This window comes from Barbus barbus, assembly GCF_936440315.1.
Source record: "Barbus barbus genome assembly, chromosome: 42".
In the NCBI taxonomy this organism is placed as follows: Eukaryota; Metazoa; Chordata; class Actinopteri; order Cypriniformes; family Cyprinidae; genus Barbus; species Barbus barbus.
In genome coordinates, this window is record NC_136720.1 from 20,881,904 (window position 1) to 20,902,336 (window position 20,433).

General features: G+C 37.2%; 1 protein-coding gene across 1 annotated transcript in view; it reads left to right on the forward strand.

The window, feature by feature from the left end:
* The window catches only part of LOC306861192 (metallophosphoesterase domain-containing protein 1), a 42,482-nt gene that overhangs the window by 14,220 nt on the left and 7,829 nt on the right, over positions 1–20,433 (forward strand). Inside the window, exon 4 of the mRNA XM_079403332.1 lies at positions 360–585. Within this exon, the coding sequence (XP_079259458.1) occupies positions 360–585 (226 nt within the window). The remainder of the gene's footprint in view (positions 1–359; positions 586–20,433) is intronic.

Consider the following 20,433-nt stretch of genomic DNA (forward strand, 5'->3'; position numbering starts at 1 on the left):
TCCTCAAAATTCAGTGTAGAAAATGCAAAAAGTCTGCAGATTTTGTCTCATTGGTGCAAAATGGTTCAAAGCTGGTATGGTTGCATTTTTTAACCATACACGGAGTAATAAAATCTATAACGTTATGGTGACAGCTACGTATATTGAAATATCTTGCTATTCTCATAGCTTTTTTGATTGCATTGTCTATAAAATGATTCATAAATGTCCTTATCACCACAAATGACTTGGAAAGTTAGTTTGTTAGTAAAAGTGTGTGAGACGTGCATTTACTTAACATGGCAACATTATGAAAAATAACCAATGATACTCGTTTAATCGAGGCACTTTATCATGATAGCTATTTTCTCTTTCCTCAGGTACTCTACCTTACGAGATAAAAATCGTTATAGCCGGGAACCACGAGCTGACGTTCGATCAGGAGTTTATGGCGGACCTGATAAAGCAGGATTTTTACTACTTTCCTTCGGCCTCTAAACTCAAGCCGGAGAACTATGAGAACGTTCAGTCCCTGCTCACCAACTGCATCTACCTGCAGGACTCTGATGTTACCGTCAGGGGCTTCCGCATATACGGCTCACCGTGGTGAGTCTCTCTCTCTCGCACGCTTTCTCAAGTCTTCCTGTCACCGTGTTTGTCACCATATGTTGTTGTGTTGTCCCTTCCCCCTCAAGTCTTCCTCATTTTTTGCTCCTTCTTCCCTCATTCTGTCTTTCTCTTTTGTTAACACTTCTTTTGCCACCCCTCCATGTCCTGCGATTTACCAGTGTGTCCAGAAGTCCCAGTGTGTGTTAATAAGTGTGGGTGTTTGTGTGACTTGTAGACCCTGAGTTCTATGTATAAACACAGATGTTTTGTAACTGCATGCCAGGTAATTATTTTCTAAATGAATTTGGCCTGCACAACAGCGTGTGTGGGTGTATTTTTTAAACTTGTAGGAGCAAAAAAATGTCCTTAAGAGAATAGTAAAATGCAATGAAACCACACGGAGGAATCGCTAAAATGAAAAACTAATTCATAATGGGTCTAAATTATGTTTTCTTTTATAACTAAAAGTGTGTCTTTAGTAATTATATTTTAACATGTTTATATTAAAATCAATAAATGTGAAAGATAATTAATCACAAATAGATATTTTAATAATAATTAGAAAGAATACTAATAATAATTATTATAAATATTAAGAATTTATTATTATTTATTATCACTGATTATTTTTATTAATAATATTTTATAATAATTATTCATATTATTATTGTTATTTATAATAAATAAATTAATAGTATTTATTATGTTATTAATTTATTAGTTTTTTACTTAAGTTTATTTATTTTTTGAGGTAGTGTAGTGTTTTCAAATGATTAAATGATTACGTTTATTATTATTATTTTAAATTAGCTTTTTGGGGTTAGGGTTTGGTTTGGTAGTGAACAACCAACAATAGAAGTCGATATTCTCATTTTATAGCTATGTGTGAGAGGTGTGAAGTGTGTGTGTGTGTGTGTGTGTGTGTGTGTGTGTGTGTGTGGAGCCCATCTAAGGTGTATTCACTGTCAGGCAGCTTCTTCAAATATCGCAGTAAGCTCTTACAACATCAAAGTTGATAAATAAGCGTTTATTTATGTGTGTGTGGCTTGTCAAGCTGATGGTGTTTACAACAGTCATGAACTCGTGAGCTAGATTAAAACCATCTAGTATTAATCCACTCCGATATGTCCTGACAGAAATCCTCATCTCGTGCCAGCGTGCTTGTGTGTATGTGTGTTTACACCATATGGACCTAATAAACCGCTGAGATCTGGTAATAGCATTCCGCCATCGGGGAAGACAGACAGAAAGTGCGTCTGTGAGCTTCTCCCTGTGTTTTATCATCATCTCCCTCTGTGTCAGTCCATCTAGTGCTACATTCATTTCTGTCCTCCTGTCACCGAAGACGTTCCACCACACGGGCAGAGTGGCAAAACTCTCATCTCCATGGAGATTTTAAGTCGCTGGATTTATGGGCCGAGTTCTGTGTTGCTGCGGGCGATGGCTGTCTGTGATCTGTGCAGCACTGCATCGCTCAGTAGAGTCGTCCATCTCCTTATTACTTCATCTCCAACTTTTCGGCTTCTTCATTTATTGTTCTGTTCCCAGTGCTGTCTATTGAGGCTGTATTTTAAGATACATAAAGTCTCAAGGCTGTTCCAAATAGTTGGCAACTTATTTGATACCTTGGTTTGGCCAGATTCTCATCATCACACGTATCTTTGACAGCGAAAACAATCCCAGAATAAATTGAAAAAATTCTAAGGTATTCCTTATAAATATTCCAAGTCAGTCACTTATGAGGTTCCATTTCAGTTAACATGTCATCTAGGCAACTGCCTATATAGGCAGAAGTTAGAAGGCAGTAGGTTTTGGAGCAGTGCTTACAGTATGTTGTTCATCCAACTACTCAGAAGTTCAGTAGAGACCATAGCAACATCAATTCATCTCTCTCTTATCTTCTGGCTCAAGTTCTTTTTTGCCTTTCAATTTACCTGTATTTTCAGAAAAAATTTGTAAAATTTTAACCTTAGGAGTACAAAAGCTGGTCACTGGGACAGTACACATTTTGTACTTTATCTCTCACTAAAGGGTGCATATTGGTACTAATATACATCCTTTAGTGGTACATAATGTACAAATGTTGACCTTTTGAGGGTACTGCCTCAGTTACAAGCTTTTGTTACCCTAATTGTACAATACTTGCAGATTTTTAATGGTATAAGTACATTTTTGCACACTGTTTCTGACAGTGGGCTTGTAGAGTCGAAAGCAGTTCAAACACAGTATTTTGGACGCATGCTTGAGTTCAAAAACAACTTTGGTACAACTGAATGAAAACTGACCATGCCCATTTGTACCTACTCTGATTTATTTAGAAAAAAGGAAATTGTGGTAATTTTTTTTATTCTTTTTATTTGGCCTGCACAACAGTGTGTGTCGGTGCATTTTCTAAACTTGTAGGAGCAAAAACAAAAAACAGTAAAACGCAGTGAAACCACATGGAGATATTACTAAAAAACAGTTAATAAATGGGCTAAATAATTAGTTTTTTCATAACTGAAAGTGTTTTAGGATCTGTCTCTATTTTGTAATTTGTTCATATTAAAAGTAATAAATGTAAAAAAATTATTAGTCATCACAAAGATATATTTTAATATAATTTATAAATAAATTTATTTATTTGAAAAAGTGCAAAAAGTTTATTTTAGAGGTAGGGTAATACTAATAATATTTATTATTACATTATTATTATTATTATTATTTTTACTTGCTGTAGTAATTTATTTATAATAAATAAATCAATATATTTATTTATTTATTTACTTGCTTATTTAAATTTTGCTTTTAAAAGTGGGTTTTAAAAGCTTTACAATCAACAAAAAAGCTGCCAATAGACTATCTTGCCATACACTTGTTTAAAACAAAGGTGCTTTTCATTTAAGCTCATCTAGGTAACAAAAGTGACCAGGAAAGCCACTTGTTGGTTTTAAAATATAAATACTTGACACACTATCTTAAAAACAGCGCTCATGGCGCAAGATGTTAAAAAACAACATGAGTCTTGACTGCAATGGCCAAAGATGTCCATCTGCATATATATATATATATATATGGCTGTAGCAGCAGTGTATTAAACCCAGGGTTGTACCCTACAGATGAAATGCTAAATTAAATACCTCTACTAAAATAGAAAAAGAATAATAATAAATAAGAAAACGTCTGAGACTAGTTGACCTCTCTAATCAACTAGCCGGTTGTTGGACCCATCCTTACTCGTAATCTGCGTGCTTTCATGCACACTCGCTCTCTCTGCCGGGCTGAATGAGATCTTGGCACGTTGCATTCTTTCCTAAATCCTGACTATTTGTCATGCGGTGATTCTGGAATGAAAAGAACTGCATGGGGGAAACATGTGGCGTGTTTTTCTGTTCTGCTGACGCTAATGCAAGTTTACAAGTCATTTGTCATCCGCAGATCTGCAAATGCAGAGACACGTGGTGCGTTTGTGCCTATTTGTGTGCGTGTGTATGTGTGAGCCGGTGTGGGTGGATGAAGTATTAAGGATGGCTGTCCCTTTCAGAGAGCGTGAAACACAAACAATGTGTAGGACCCACAGCACATATCGCTCTGAGCTAAACACACTCATGCACACACAGCTTAAACTTTCCCACATCTCCTGCGTATGCGCTCATATGGACAGTTACTCACCGACACAGTGACAAGTCACGATGATGCTTGGTGAACACAAACACATCCTGTGTGCCCTGCGGGGGGGTTACCATCAGTGGAAAGCTGCTAGCTGAATGTTTATGCACCGGCAGTAAAAGAGCAGGTAGAAGGTAATTGGGAAAAGCAGATTAAAATGAAGTTGCATTGAAATTAAAAGACTTTTGGTGGTAAATACGATTGTGATGGTTTTCCTTTATATATGCACAGTGTGCAAAGACAAAAGTGGCATTTTTGGACTTTTTGCTCTTTTATTTAGGTAGATGACATGGCACGCTATACTATTTTTCTTTTTTTAAAGGGAAGTGGTGTGTGACCAAGTATGGTGACCCATACTCAGAATTTGTGCTCTGCATTTAATCCATCCAAGTGTACACTCACACACACACACAGTAGTGAACATACACCCGGAGCAGTGGGCAGCCATTTATGCTGTGGCGCCCGGGGAGCAGTTGGGGGTTTGGTGCCTTGCTCAAGGGTCTCACCTCAGTCATGGTATTGAAGGTGGAGAGAGTGCTGGTTATTCACTCCCCACCTACAATCCCTGCCGGACCTGAGCCTCGAACCCACGACCTTCAGGTTACAAGTCCAACTCTCTGTCCATTAGGCCACGACTGCCCCTATTTTTTTTTTTTTTATTTTTTTATTTTTTTTATTATTTCTTATTTTGAACAACATTTATTGTTGCATGCATTTTTGGGATGCATATTCATTTAAAAATGACATTTATTTATTAATTTAGCAGACGCTTTTATCCAAGTGATTCATCTTAAGGAGGCAAGCAATAACACGAAAAGTTCTAGCAATACAAAGTTTCAAACATCGTCCAGAATAGTACAAGCTAGAACAGGGAGGGAATGGAATGAAAGTGAATGTGATTGGAATTTAATTCATACTGGAAAATAATTTATACTGTAAAATGAATTTGTTGCACTGCTAGAATACCCACAGGAAAAAAAACTGTAAATGAGCTCTCTTTAAGATTGTGAGTGTAAGACTTATTTCTCCAGAGAAAAAAAGACCATAGCAATCTCATATCTCTTCTAGAGTTCAAACTGATATCTAAACCATGTCACAAATCTGTTCTCTAATTTATAGAAAAAAACTTTTTATATCTATGATTATACCCGCTACCGCTAGTTCGTTGCTTTGCTGTCAGTCTTTCTGAATTGCAGACTACATCATTAAAAGCAAAGGAGATTAAGTATAACATTTTTGTCAATCACTTTCTGTCTGTCTCGTTCTCTTGCTCTGAGGGGCAGCAGGGGGCTTCTTATGCTGTTATATAGCACAGCAGGGTATCCATAAGCAAAGACAGATGATCACCGACAACGGTCTTGAACACCTGGTTGCCAACATATATGTGTGTAGGTTTGCATGACGGCATGTGGCCAGTGCTGTTATTGTAGACATGTTTCAATCATTAGAGATTATGGATTACAAAGTAAGTGTTTAAAATAGCTTTTAGTATTTAATTCAATAGATTTGAGAAAAATAGTGTAATATATGAATTTTGTAGTATATAAACTGTTTATAGTTTTATAAAAAAAAAAAATAATAATTTAAATATAATATATAAAATATAATTTAAAAAATATATTTCTTGACGACTTCATGATATGAAGTTATTTTCGTCATACTGCTCATCCCATATGTTTGTAATGATGTATATGAGATTTAACATGTTTAAGCATTTTTAATGATGTTATTTAAGATCAATGAACAATTGATCAATTAAAACATTTGTCCTGAGAAAGTTGCAAGAGGAGGGGATAAAGCGTAAAGAAGCAAACAGACTTTATTCCCTTGTAAAAGTGAAATGAAAATACTACAACTGTACGCTATCCAGTGACTCCACGAGGAATAATTAATGCCAGAGATGCAAAAGACTCCGTAATTAGATTTTTTAATTATTGAGGATTTGCTTCTCCTCTGTAGTGGCCCAATTAAAGAAGCTCATCAAAACAAAACAAAAAAAGAAAGAAAGTAAAGTGAAAGACAGAGAGAATGTGAGTTTTTCTCTTCTCTTCTGTTTTGGTGTACCTGCCTCCCTTGTGTTTGATGACTCCTCTTTATTGATAAAGGGGGCACGGTGCGAGACGCTAATGAACGGCCCTTCATTTGGACTAAGCGAATGATTAAAAAGGAGTAGAGGAGGAACTGAGCCTAATGATGGAGAGAAAAACGCCAGTGTGGTGGTGGATATATATAAAACAGCGCGTTTAACTGCTTGACCTTGTCGGCAATTCTGTGTGAATTAATTAAAGTGGCGGCTGATGTGGAGAGTGATTTGAGAAGAGAGGAGAGATTAGTACAGTATCATTCGTGTCTCCCCAAAGGGAAAAGAACTCACCGCTTCGGCTATGTAGGGCTGGCCACAGGAGGACCTCCTCAATTAACATCTGAGATGCCTAAGGGAGAGGGGGAGTCGGAGCGGCCTAGTCCTGTCATGTAGACCCCTCACGCTCACACACTTGAGTTAGCTGCTCTAAACACTGAGAAGTTATTCGACCTTGTCTCTTTCCAGCTGGTTGGGATGATCTTGGGTTTTTTAATGCTTTTTCACATGATTCATGTCTTCAGGCATGGGCATTATAGTCTTTTTTGAGGCTGCTTGATTGCAAGATAGTATAGTACAAGAACAGGAAAAAGGTCAAATTTATTTCAGCTTCAAACAGAAAAATAGGCTTGTTTTATTTTCAAGACACAAATGTAATTGTACTTGTCAGTGTCAGAAATTAATTTTAAATTTCTTTAACTTCCATATATTACCTTACTATTTTTTAAGCCCAGTTTGTTGTCCAGTCATGTAATTTAATTGAATCAATTAATTAGAAAGGCTATAGTCCTGGTTGTATTTATTTATTTATTCTATTTATTTATTATTTTATTATTATTATTTTTGGCAACATCATCACCACCAACATAATAGTAATGTTCAATGTCAGAAATTATATATATAATTTGTTTTTCTTATTAAAAATGGACCATATTATTGTTGCACAGAACACTCTTGTTGTACCAAAAAGTTATTTTTTTAATAACTTATGACCTTTATGAGGACTTTTTTTTCTATAATATAAAACTGTTTGTTGTCCATTAGTCTTTATTTATTTAGTAATTTAAATATTTAAAAAATTAAATATTTGCTATAGTGTTAAAACCTGTAATTAGATAGGCCTAGAATGAAATATTATAATAGATTATATCTTTATATATTGTTATAGTCATATATTGATATGTATATGGATCACAGATAAACATAATTACACTTTTTGATCCATATTTTAATTATCTATGGCAGTTTTTAGCACTGTGTCATTCTTGACTCAAAACCTTTTTAATATCTGACCCTGATAACAGCAAATTATGCATAATCATTGGCTATGCTGTAAAACGTCAGCAACAAACTATTTTTTGCAGAAGAAAAAAGAAAAAAAGCTCAACTTTGAGCACTGGTCCAAGGGTTATCTTGTAGCCTAATGCTTTGCTCCATTGGGGAATGTTGACATGAATCAAGGGCCTTCAATGTGCGGACCAAATACTCCAGCACTCCACTCTTTTCAGTCCGATTTCCATGTGTCAGCCATTCTGCTGGGAACATGATAGAAAAATAAACTTTTTTATTAAAAGCACCTGACTGTGGGGCTTCATGTCTTGGCTGGATGTTACCTGTAAATTGGTCTCCAAGGCGAAACTCCTCTCTCACACCGCGCTTGAGTATTCACACATATGTGAGTGTGTGCAGCTCCGGGGAATTTCTTTACATTCTCATAAACGCTGAATCTGTTTACCTGCAAAACAGACAAGATAATTCAGCTTATCTCTGTCCTTCTCCATAACGTCACCCACTTTATCAGTCGTGTTCTGCATCCGACTGTGACATAAATTGAAAAACAAAGATGATCCAGAGAATAAATTATACACCGTATTAAGCAAAAGACGGACCATACAATGGTTGGTACCATCCTGCATTCATCTTGTCCTCCCTCTCTCGTGTCTTTTTCCGGCTGCTGCCTCTTCAGTGCTGGCTGTGGCGTGTGGTCGGGCGTCAGAATTAGCTGCCCCACAGCGATGGCTAATCAACACACTTTCACACTTCCTGAGGAGGAGGATATGTAACCCTCTCCCTCCCTTTTCCTCTTTTTCTCTCCTTCCCTCGCCACTCCTTTCTTTTCCGCGCTCCTCTTTTCTTCTCCGTCTCCCTCCTCCCGGAGAACTTGGAAATAATTTGAGTCTCCTGGGTTTTTACACATTCTAATTTCCAACTAAATGGGACATCTGTTTGAGAAAAGGAAGATTTGCCACGGTTGCTACGGCAACTATCACTCTGTGGGAAAGAGAGGGAGGAGGGAGAAAAAAAATGTCCAGCAGTTACACAGGCGGAATTAGCCGCTGATTTGTAGTGGCACCGTCACAATCCCAGACAAGCACTTCTGCGCTTCCTCTGCTACGCTACCTCACTTTCTACATGTTAACTCCCTCTCCTGCTCATTACACCTCTCTTGCTCTCGATTCTGAACTGGATATTTATTTTCTCCGCACAGCTGTGGAGGAATGAAATGCGGTACCATGTGGCAAAACTTGTGTGGCTAGTATTTTTGCCACCAATTAGAGATGGAGACATTTTATTCCCTTACTCAGATGCACATTCGCACAAATATGATTATCTGGGGTAAAAGGGTGCCTACAAAACCATTTATTTTTTATGATACTCATTTAAAAACTAAATGCATTGCTGTTGTATTAGGAAAAAAATCATTTTTGATAAAAGTAATGGTATTGTCCAGTGTCAGAAATGGAGTTCTCTCTTTCGTTCTTTCTTTCTTTCTTTCTTACTACTTTTTTTTTTTTAGGGCATTTTTTTCTACAAAACTGTTTGCTGTCCATTTGTGTTTATTTAGCAAGTACTGTAAATTATATGAATTTATAAATAAAAATGGTCACTTTGTATTGGCCAGTCTCAGGCTTTTTTTATTTGTTTATTTTTATATATATATATGTATGTGTGTGTGTGTGTGTGTGTGTGTGTGTGTGTGTGTGTATATTTTATGCTGGAATTTTTCTTCAATATATTTTCTTCAACAGTTTATTAATTGAGATTACATACTATATACTATACTATACTCTATACTATACTAGAAAGGCCTAAAATACAATATTTTAATATATTTTATAAATTATATATTTTTATATCCATAATATAATGACATGTATATGGATTAAGTATAATTAAAAAAAATGTATTCTAAATATCTAGGGCAATTTGTGTGTGTGTATGTGCATTGCATTGCATTGCACTGCAGTTGTATTAAAACCGTTTTTATAAATAACATTTTTTAAAAATGGATTGCATTTGTATAGAAAAAAGCTAAGATGCCACTGAAAGTTTCAGATGGGCAAGCTGAGACAGAAAATAGAGTTGAAATTGCATCAATGTGTAAACTGCGTCTCTCAGCTGAGCTGAAAGGCCATGCTGGTAAGCCAACACAAAGCGCATTAACACAGCAGGAGTAAGGTTCTATGACCTGACCAGTTCACCTTGTGTGTGTGTGTTCATTATCCAGAAGGCAATAGCTTTGCATTGCTCCAACCCGCTCCATATGACAGTCTCATCTCCAACACACACACTCACGGCCATTGACACACATTCACACTCATTTACACACACACACACATACACACACACTGGTGCTGCTGTCCTGCACCTGCTCCTCACAGTTCAGACTAGAGGGGTCTGGCGACAGCTCATCTCTCTCTCTCTCAAACACACACACACACACACACAGCCTTGATATTTCCCTGTTAACTCAGTCATTCTTTTTCAAACTCTCTCCATTTCTATCCTGCTCTTTCCTCTCTGTCCACTCCGACACCATGTTCAAACTGCTAACACACAACCGAACGTATTGCCAACGCAATTATAACGTATGACAGAGCGTTTGAGGGCTTCCAGAGGGAGCTCATTAGCGCTGCATGCGTTGTGTCTGTTTGAGTCGCACATATCTCTCAGCGCTCCTAAAATCCTCCCGGAAGAAGAACAAGAGACAAAGCCAAGGGACCCGACGGTAGAAACAGAAGTAATCGTTCAGTGAAGTATCTCTAGACACCATGTTCTTTGTAGTTTAAAGGCATACTGCGCAAATATTCAGATTTATTTATTTTTTTGCTCTAGGATAGTTTTGTCAAAAACTTCAGTTAAGATGTTTGCAATGCTTTTAAAAAGGTTATTCTGTTTAATAATGATTTTTATTCTTGTCACTATCATTTACATATTAAAATTTAATAAAATGGCAACAATAAAAACAACTAACTAGTTTAACTTATTACTTTAAAAGTCCATAGATATCATCATTAATTAATACGGCTGTTAACACTTTCTCCTACAAGCAGATGCGATGAGACTTGTTTTCCAGGTTTGGTCAGGTGACATTCGACATATACCCAATATTTATGCATCTGTGAAATATTACAGATTTCCTCTGATAAATTCTTCCCTAGTATTTAGAATGAATAAAACTCGCTTATAATTGAAGCTGAAATGTTGAAGGCAAGTGTTCAGGAATGTGATGATGCATTTTTGCTTAGAATTATTTTATTTTTTTTAAACCGATCAAAAGTACAAATACAGAAAAAACATATTTATTACTTTTTTTTTTTTTTTTTTATGACAGAAGAATATCACCTTATAGAGAGGAGGGCCTTCACATATTGTCATATAGTCACACATTGTTTAGGGAGATCGTAAAGGTTTAGAATTACATTATCCCACTTACTACATAGCTACTTGTTAAATAGATAAATAAATCTGGTGAAGTATTGATTTAAGTTGAATTTATTAAAATATATGAGCATATATTGATCACAGAGTGATGCGAGAGACATGAGAGACTAGTATAGCTTTGTGGGAAGAATGTAATCAGTTTAGCGGCTCTTAGAACAATTTTTGATAGAAGAATACTGAAACTGACCAATCACAATCAAGTATTCCAAAGAGCAGATTAATAAATTTAAATAAAGATTAGCTACTCAGAAATCCACGATTTCAGCATTTGTGCAGGTACTGATGCAGGTATACAGTATGTCATGAAAGAAAAAGAAAACAATTTATGTTAAGCAGACAAAACTCTTGTGTTTAAGAGAAAAACTACTTTCTTATTCTTCTTTGCTTTTCTTCCTCTCGATTAATTTTTGTCTTCTCTTCGACTCCTCGTTTTTGTTTCTCTCATCTATTCTGCTCTTTTTGATCTTTGTGAAGGGCCACGGGGATTCTTTCAGGAAGTTTGAGACCTCTTGCTTGTTTTTCATGGTATAAGCGAGAAGTTTAATTTAGTATTGCTCACGATTGTTGCATCTTTGTTGCTTCTGCGGACACACATACACCTACACACAGTAGCAAGACGAGAGCTCCTCTGCAGATGTTGTCCATTGATGCTTTTTTTCTTGCAGTAAGCATTTATTAAGCTTGATTTTTCAAAAGGAATACCGAATGTAGCTTTGCAGACGCAGAGGTCTTTATTCATGCAAACATGGACGTTTAAGAACTGCTTTTAAGAATGCTTTAAAGACCTTTTCCTTTAAAGTCAATCCATGCATTCTGTTGTTATTTACTCATCTTCATGTATTTCAAAGCCTGTATGACTTTCTTTCTTCTGTGGAAGACAAAAGGAATTTGTGCTTATTCAAATTTGGCACGTAGTGTCAGATTTGACGTGAATAATGTCAAACTCCATTGGTTCTCATTGTGTGACTCGTAGCCAATTGCGTCGCGCCAAATCAGAATATGCTAATGTGCTAATGAGATTCTCCTTTTATATTCAGCATGCTATAAGAGAGTCCTATGGGTTTGGAACGACATGAGGGTGAGTAAATGATGGCAAAATTGTAGTTTTTGCACGATCCGTTCCTTTAAAGCCCTGCATCAGCTATCAAACACTTCTGTGAGTCCCTGCTCTTGGCTCGTTATGTTAATCAGTGCTGTGAATGTTCCTGTTGATGAGTGTGAGTCCACACAGCTGTTCTGAAGTGTGCTGTGTGCCCAGGCCAGTACGTGTGTGTGTGTGTGTGTGTGTGTATAAGTCTGAGAGACATGTCAGGCTGTGTGGGCAGATGTCTCATTGCACAGATGGGTTTGTTACTGCTGGTTTTCGACTGTCCGGATCGGATGCGGTGGAGCAGAAACATTCACCCAGGGTCCAAATTCATTATCCAACCCTCAATTTATACTTAAGACTATCATTAATGCTTAATTGTCGGCAGAAACCGTGGCCTGGTGTTATCACTCATGCTCTGACACATTGAGCTGTGGTGTTCATGTCCGTTTTTATTATCTCCTGCTAGGGCTGGGCGATAATTCGATAACGATAATTATCGCGATATAACTTTCCTCGATAAAACGATATGAAGAGTTCGATAAATGTTCGATATAATGTTTATGCGCCAAAAGTGGAACGAAACAGCACGCCTCATTTGAAGCGCGCCACACGGACCGTTTATCCGCTCGGATCAAAGTTCAAACTGCTGCGCGGCGCGAGCTCTCTAGAGCAGATGCGCTGACTCGGTCACATGAGCACTAGTCTCGCGTAGCCAGACCTTCAGACTGACGGCTGAAGATCTAGAATAGATGTCCGCTTTCATTGGCTAAGGCCCGCCCATGAGGCCATTTGACCGACATGTCAAAAAACGAACCATAGTTCATTTCGTTTAGCGTCACGTTTCGGGGCGTGGAAATGTTGCCACAATAGCAGACCAGTGTGTGAAACTCTCGGATGTATTTTAAAGATTCTATACCACGAACTTTAAATATTTCTCATACTTTTGAAAATCCAGCGTTTAGTTGACCCTGATAAGCGTTCGTCGTCACAGTTGTAAACATGACAGCTTTCTTCTTTCGTGAGGGGGTTTGGCGTCACGGCATCTTTGTTTCCCGGGGGACGGAAAATAAACGCGACACTCGCGTCTCCCAAAAATCCGGTTTAATTCAACCAGTCGGACGAGGACTTCGACATTCCTGAAGTGTTTCCAGAAAAGTGTGCCATATGCACTAGACGTTTAGCCAACATTCCGTGGGCTTGACGTCTGAGGCTGAGACTACACGAGCACTAAACAGCACTGTGAGATCCAGTGTGAAGCGCTTGAATTCAGTGATGAACACAAATGACTACGTGATTTAAACTAGTTTAGAGCCAAACAGGAGAAACACTGTGTGCAACGAGACATTCAGAAGGCTTTTCAATCTACACAGCCATCATTTACCTTGGATTTACTGTAGTAACACTCACTGCACCATGGTAGTATGACAGAAATGTGGGATATTCACATTGCATTTTATTACAGGAGTAATGGTGTATAATTATAGTGTATGTATTTGTGATTAAGCTATAGCATGTGTGCATTTATACAGAATGTTTTTAGACTACTGTTTTTCATACAAATAGGCTACCTAAAAACCATATAGTTATATTTTTACCATCTATTGAGGTGCTATGTGTGGTCTTAATTGTGTTTATCATGATTTCAGTGTAGGGGAGATCATAAGCTTAATTTAAAAACATTTTTGGTCAGAATAAATTTAACCATATAAAACTGAGGTTGGTACATTTTTTACAGATGTTACTGATTTTAAAAATTAACAAAAATTTGCCTCTGCATCCTAACTCAAGCTACTATCAAATGTGCATTTCTAAGAGACAAAAAGGGATATTATTATTAATATTATCAGGCATCCCAAACCTGTTTCTTGATTTGAAACAATATAACTCATTAGAACATGCAGAAACTAAGAAATTAATTTTTCTATTTAGATATATATTTTGTTAAGGAAAATTAGCAAATGGAGCAAAATTCTGGCTTTAAACTTGAAAGAAATAAAGATTTGACATTTATTGTGATAATTATCGATATCGACTGATAAGAAAAAAATGATCGTGATCATTTTTTTTGCCATATCGCCCAGCCCTATCTCCTGCTCTTTTTCGTCTGTCAGTAATATTACTATAATTCTGTCATTTATTTTAGGTTTATTCATTGGTATTATTATTAAGTTAAAATATTAATTAAGTTAATATATTTAATATTTAATAAAATAATATAAAATATTTAATGTCGGCATGACATTTAAAATTGACTTTATTTCCTAATGCAAGTGACAATTGTAATGAATTCATCCATGCATTTATTTATTTTTAAATTCATTTTATTTTATTTTTATTTTTTTATTCTATTCAACAACCTTTTTTTCTTAAAGGTGTGGATTTCTTTGTTTCTGATTCGCTATGATAAAACGAGAGTTACAAATGTAACTGCGGTTCTATGAGTTCTGGATGACCGGGGGCTGTCTGTACTGTAAGTGAGATGGTGGAACTCTTCTCAGATCCGCAAACTGTTGTCTGGTCTGATTCGCCTATACACTGCGTCTCTAGTGTCTGTTGTGCAGCTGGGCCAAAGAGCTGTCCAGGGACTACCGGAAGGTCCCTCAGCGTTTTCCTACAGGCCTCAGACAGGGGTGATTGTGCGAGCCAGACTTGTCTGAGTGCCTGTGTGAGCGTTGACATAAGCCTGGTCAATTCTCTTGTCATGAATGCTATTGATTGCAATGTAGCATCACTTAAGTCCTGGGTTGGTGCATCGCATCCCTGAAGACTGAAGAGACTGGGACAACGCCAACATAAGATGGGAGAGAGAATTGCCAATGCGACCCATACGCGCTGCCGTGTTATATGCCTGTATGAGAAGATCATCTGTAATCCGACATTGAAGCCGAGGGCAACAGACATTAGACCTTTTCTAGAGAGAGAATAAAAGAGGCGGTAATTGGATCAACCTTAGGCATCTGACCCAGGCCAAAAGTGTCTGCATCTTGCATCGCAGCCAAAGCTCTGCCTGCACTAGTGTGGTGTGTAAGTGACTTTGGGTTGGCCCAACACTTCTGCAATTCATCAATATAATCTTTTGATGGTGGATGAAAGATGGTTGAACTGAACCTCTAAAAAAAGCACTAGTAGAGGTTGCTACTGCCGGGGCTGTATCAAGACCTAGACAAGCCAATGCAGCCCGAAGAGCCCGCTTCACCACTTCCTGCTCTGACTGTGGACCCTCTGCAGATCCCCTACTAGTATCCTGGGATTCATCATAAGAGACTTGGGACTGAATCTCTGATATAACCTCCCTTCCTTCTTCGTCATAGAACTGAGTGTGAGAAGCAGCCATCGACATGACATCTCCTCAGAAATGGCTGACTCCAGAGTGGGGGCTTCGACTGAAGAAACTAGTTACTCGCCCGCTTGCAAATTCATAAGCAAGGCCTTAATCTGAGAAAACTCAGCAGTTAACACATCCACCTTCTTAACTAAGGGGTCTTCCTTAGATCGTTTTCCAGCTGAAGCACCCGTTGCTTCGGTATGTTTACATTTAGTTGCCGATTTACGTGGTGGTGGTGTTGGTAGCGACTCACTCAAGAGTCCCTCCACCATAGCTATTCTTGAAATCTTCCTCTCCCAAGACATAACTCTGCAGTTCATGCAGGCATCCTCTGTGAGGCCTTGTTTCAAACAGGAAGGGCAACATCATCCTTTTGCAGAGTGGCCATGCACAATGTGCAGGCATGAGATACTTTTTCCATCTTAGCCCAGATTAAATTTCTGTAAGCCGAGCGAAAACACTCTGACCGTCCCCAGATATATATAATATTATACACAAACAGCGTGAATAGTAACACTATAATATATGTGTAATGTTAAATGTATACAATATATATACTTATTATATAATATATATATAAAATTGTATGCAATAACGAAGTCTACAGGCACCCAGCAGTATCAACTACTATTGCCGCTAGATACACACGGATACCGCACTTAACAGAGTGCACCCACTCTTAATGCGGTCTCGTACAGCTGTGAGATACTACAATACTATCCGGCAGCGCCACAGAGCAAAAACACTCTATCTAGCTACCAAACAATGCAGGGGAAGATGAAAATGAACCCTGAGCATAAATGTAACAACTCACCACACTGTATCCTTAATGAATTCAACTGAACCCGATGCAGCCTCTGGAGGACGTGTAGTCGCGAAACACCAACAGCTGATCTGTTGCGAAGCTGAAAAACGGATTCCAAGTGTCTTCCTTTAATATTCTCCGACCTGTAATACATGCACGCGAGAAGATTATAGGGACAGTCTGCAGGAAGTCACAGGGTTAAATAGGGGAGGACCCCAAGTCATCCTGGTCACGAGGGACTTTGTTTGTATTAGACTCGACCTGTGCATCTGCGATGAGATAACATTCAGTGTGAAGCACTGCCTCTGGCGGTCAGTAAGAACGAAATAGAACAAAAACACATTAAGTGGTAATTTATTTATTTATATATATTTTTTATATGCTAATCAACCATTTTAACAATTTTATTTCAATTTCAATTTTATAACAATTTTTGATTTCTATATTCTATATCTTTTTTTGTCTATAATAAATTAATAATACATTTTGTCTATGTATAAATAAATACATTAATTGGTAATACTTTTTTTTTTTTTTTTTTTTATTCAACAGCTGACCTCGATTGTTTTTCTTATGGATATATATTTCTTTGTTCTTTTTTTTTGGGGGGGGGGGGGTGTCTTTATGATCAAATATATATATTTTATTTTGCAAATTCTGCATTATTAATTACTGAATGTAAACACACTCCACTGTGTGTATCTGTAGATTCATGTGTGTTTCTGAACGTGTGTGTGTGTGTGTGGCCAGTAGTCTTAGTTTCACTTGTACATGCTGAGTGTTGCATAAGTCATGCTGGGGACCAAATGTCCCATATTTACCACGTTTTAACCCAGAGCCAGACAGAGACAGAGTGGGGGACTCAGGCAAACAGTGAAGTTGTGCAGAGCATGTGCAGCTATGTCTGACACAAACATAAACAGACCCACACACTCCTATCGGCTCAAGCCTGGTCTAATCCCTTTATTGTCAGAGACTGATATACTCTTCCTTCCAGGGTTTCTCTCTCTCTCTTTCTCTGGTTTTGTGGAGTGTGTCTCTCCTGCTGTGCTGCTCGGACTGGAGCCCCGTGTGAATGGACCGCTTGCTTCTCTCAGATTAAACATCAAAGTCCAGCTGGCCCTGCAGTTCAGCACAATACAGCACAGCACAGAACACTGTGCTAAATATACAACACGGCCTGAAAAATAACTGTGCTGAATATGCAACACTGCCCAAATACACAACACAGTGCCAAATATACAACACTGGCTTAAATCTTAAGAATGGGTCACAATGTAGTTTAGTTGATAGTTGATTAGTGAGGCTAACTAGTTTCAAATATTTCCCTATACAGTGCTTTTTGTTCAATAGTTGTATGTATCGACAGTGTGCTGTGCTTTAACCCTCTTGTAAAAGTTGAATCTATAAATTCATGAAAGTTTCTTACTGTCAACAGTTCATATGCTTGTATTATATAATTTTATTGACTCATGTATTTTGGGTTCTCCATGGTATAATCACTTAAGATATTACTATTTTATTTTATTTTATTCAACAACTGACTCTAAGATAAAATAAAATGAACACAGTAAATAAAAACACATTAATTGGTAATACTTTTAGTATTTTATTTTATTTTTATTAACAACTAATGGATAAAGTCCCAACCTGCATGTTTTTTTTGTGTGTAGTAATTTGAGATATTACCAATTAATGTTTTTGTTTTCTTTTTATTTACTTTTTCTTGTTTAACAAGCCATTTCATTCAGAAATAGCATGTTTTCATGTCAGGTAAAGTTTTATTATACTTCATTCATAGTACAAGTGTGTAAGTGAGCACTTGTGTGATGTTGATCTTATGTGCTGCTAAATCTCAGTGGACTGTTGTGACCCGCAAGCTATTAATTGAAGCAGGCTCTCTTAATGAGGTTATGTGTGTGTGTGCACGGTAAAGAGGCTGTCTGATATTGCCTCTTAACTCTTCAGAGATGTAACGGCTTATCCCTGTAGATTCCCAACCTCCTCTTCTCCATACAAACATCTGGGTCAGTGTCAGAAATGTCACATTTCTAATTATTCACTTGCATACCTGCTAGTGTGCCATGCACATACACTAAATAGGCACACACAGAACAATGTGTATACCTCCTCTGTAATTAGGGTCAGGATACCACCAACATCTGTAATTACAGCAGCCACAGGTGAGGATGTTGAACAAAAGCTCTCTTCATTTGCAGTTAGCTTGTGTGTGTTTGTGTGTATATGTGTAGGTATGCATTGCAATGTTCCAAAATCTAGTGAGCTGCCTATGAAGGCAGCATTTTAAGGCATCGTGAAAACTGTTTCACAAAGTGGACATCTTAAGGGGATAGTTCACCCAAAAATGAAAACTCTGTCATCATATACGTGTACTGTACAAGTTCTCAAGTTGTTCCATTGTATGAATTTCTTCTGCGGAACATAAAAGAATATGTTTTGAAGAATGTTGTAGAATTTACAATGTTGATAACCAAATTAGTCTCCATTGACCTCCACAGTGTTTTTTTTTCCATACTATGGAAGTCAATGGACTTGGTTACTTGGTTACCAACATTCTTCAAAATATCTTTATTTTTTTTATTCAACAGAAGAAAAACAACTTAAGGGTGATTAAATGATTACAGAATTTAAATTTTTGGATGAAGTATCCCTTTAAGAAAGATATACCTCAGTCCCAGAATGCATTGCAGCTACATGTATGTCCACATTAATAAAAAAAATTCCCTCTGTTTTGGGCTTTCATCCACACTGAGACGTTTTTTGTCCAGTGATAACAGAGCTTTTTGAAGACGCTTTCCCGTCTTCAGGTGGGTAAATTAGTTTCAATAGACTATGAAAAATGGAGGTATTTGAAAATGATAAAATTTTTAGTCATGTGATGCATATTAATTGTACACATATATACTTATTAGGGATGGACGATATTATCGGACAGATATCGGAAACGGCCGATAATGGCTTTAAATGTAAATATTTTTAAAAATCACATCGTTTTATACATATTTTGGACTATGGGGAACGCCCTTGTTCTGATTACGTAAAATGGTTGCACTCGGTGAGCTACTAGCGCTACCTGTTGCTATTTTTTACCACAACACATGTTTACATCCTAACAGATGGCATCTAGCGTTTCTTGTCTCAGCTGTTTGTAAGCTCTTTCAGTAGCTGTGGTCTACTAAAAGGCTCAAAGGCATCAATTAGAGAAAAAACTGGAGAGAGAAAAGAAGCGGGTCTTTAGGAAGTTTTATTCGTCCACAGGCATATCTTCCCATTCTTTTCTCCTCCTATTATCGCTAGGAAAGCATTGAAGTCTTACATTGCTTCTCTTGTTGCCCTTCGACTGAAAATTACCACCAAAAGCCACACAATGTGGTATCGTATCAGTATTTTATTTTCTGAGCTGTGTATTCTGAGTTGTGTTGCGGTAAAAAGCGCCAGTAGCTCACCGAGTGCAACCATTTGACGTCACCGATGCAGAATGTACCGTGCACATAAAATAATGGCGCCCCCCTTAGCCCAAAAACGCAGATTTTTTTTAAAAATAACATACATTTTCATGGGTTTTCTACTACATATTTAAATCAGAGACATCATTTAAGTTATATTAAACTATACATGTCTTAATACCCGGGGATCCCTTTAAAATAAAATGTTAGGGTTAACACTGCATCTTTCTGGCGGGGGGGGGGCTTAATTCTAACAAATATGTTCTTGTTAAAAGCTAACCAAAATTAAAAATATTTTATATATTTCTGCACAGGAGAGACTTGGTGTTGTTTCCAAACAAAAGGAAATATATCGGTATCGGCCAAAATGAGATGAAAAATATTGACATATCGGATATCGGCAAAAATCCAATATCGTGCATCCCTAATATTTATGCTTGTACTTGTGTTGATGTGATGGAATATTATGTCTGTATGTGTCTCTCAGTTTATGATGTTTTATGCACAAGCAACAAGTTTAAACATTGTCAGACTTTTCAGTGTGGATGAGCAACTTTTGAAAAACGTATTTAAAACGCTTAAAAACTTAAATATGCTAGTATTGTGGCAAACTTTTTAAAATATATCCGGATTAATGTGGACGTAGCCTGCGACAAGTTAAGTGGATGCAGTAAGGGAAATGTTTATTACTAAAATCATATTTCA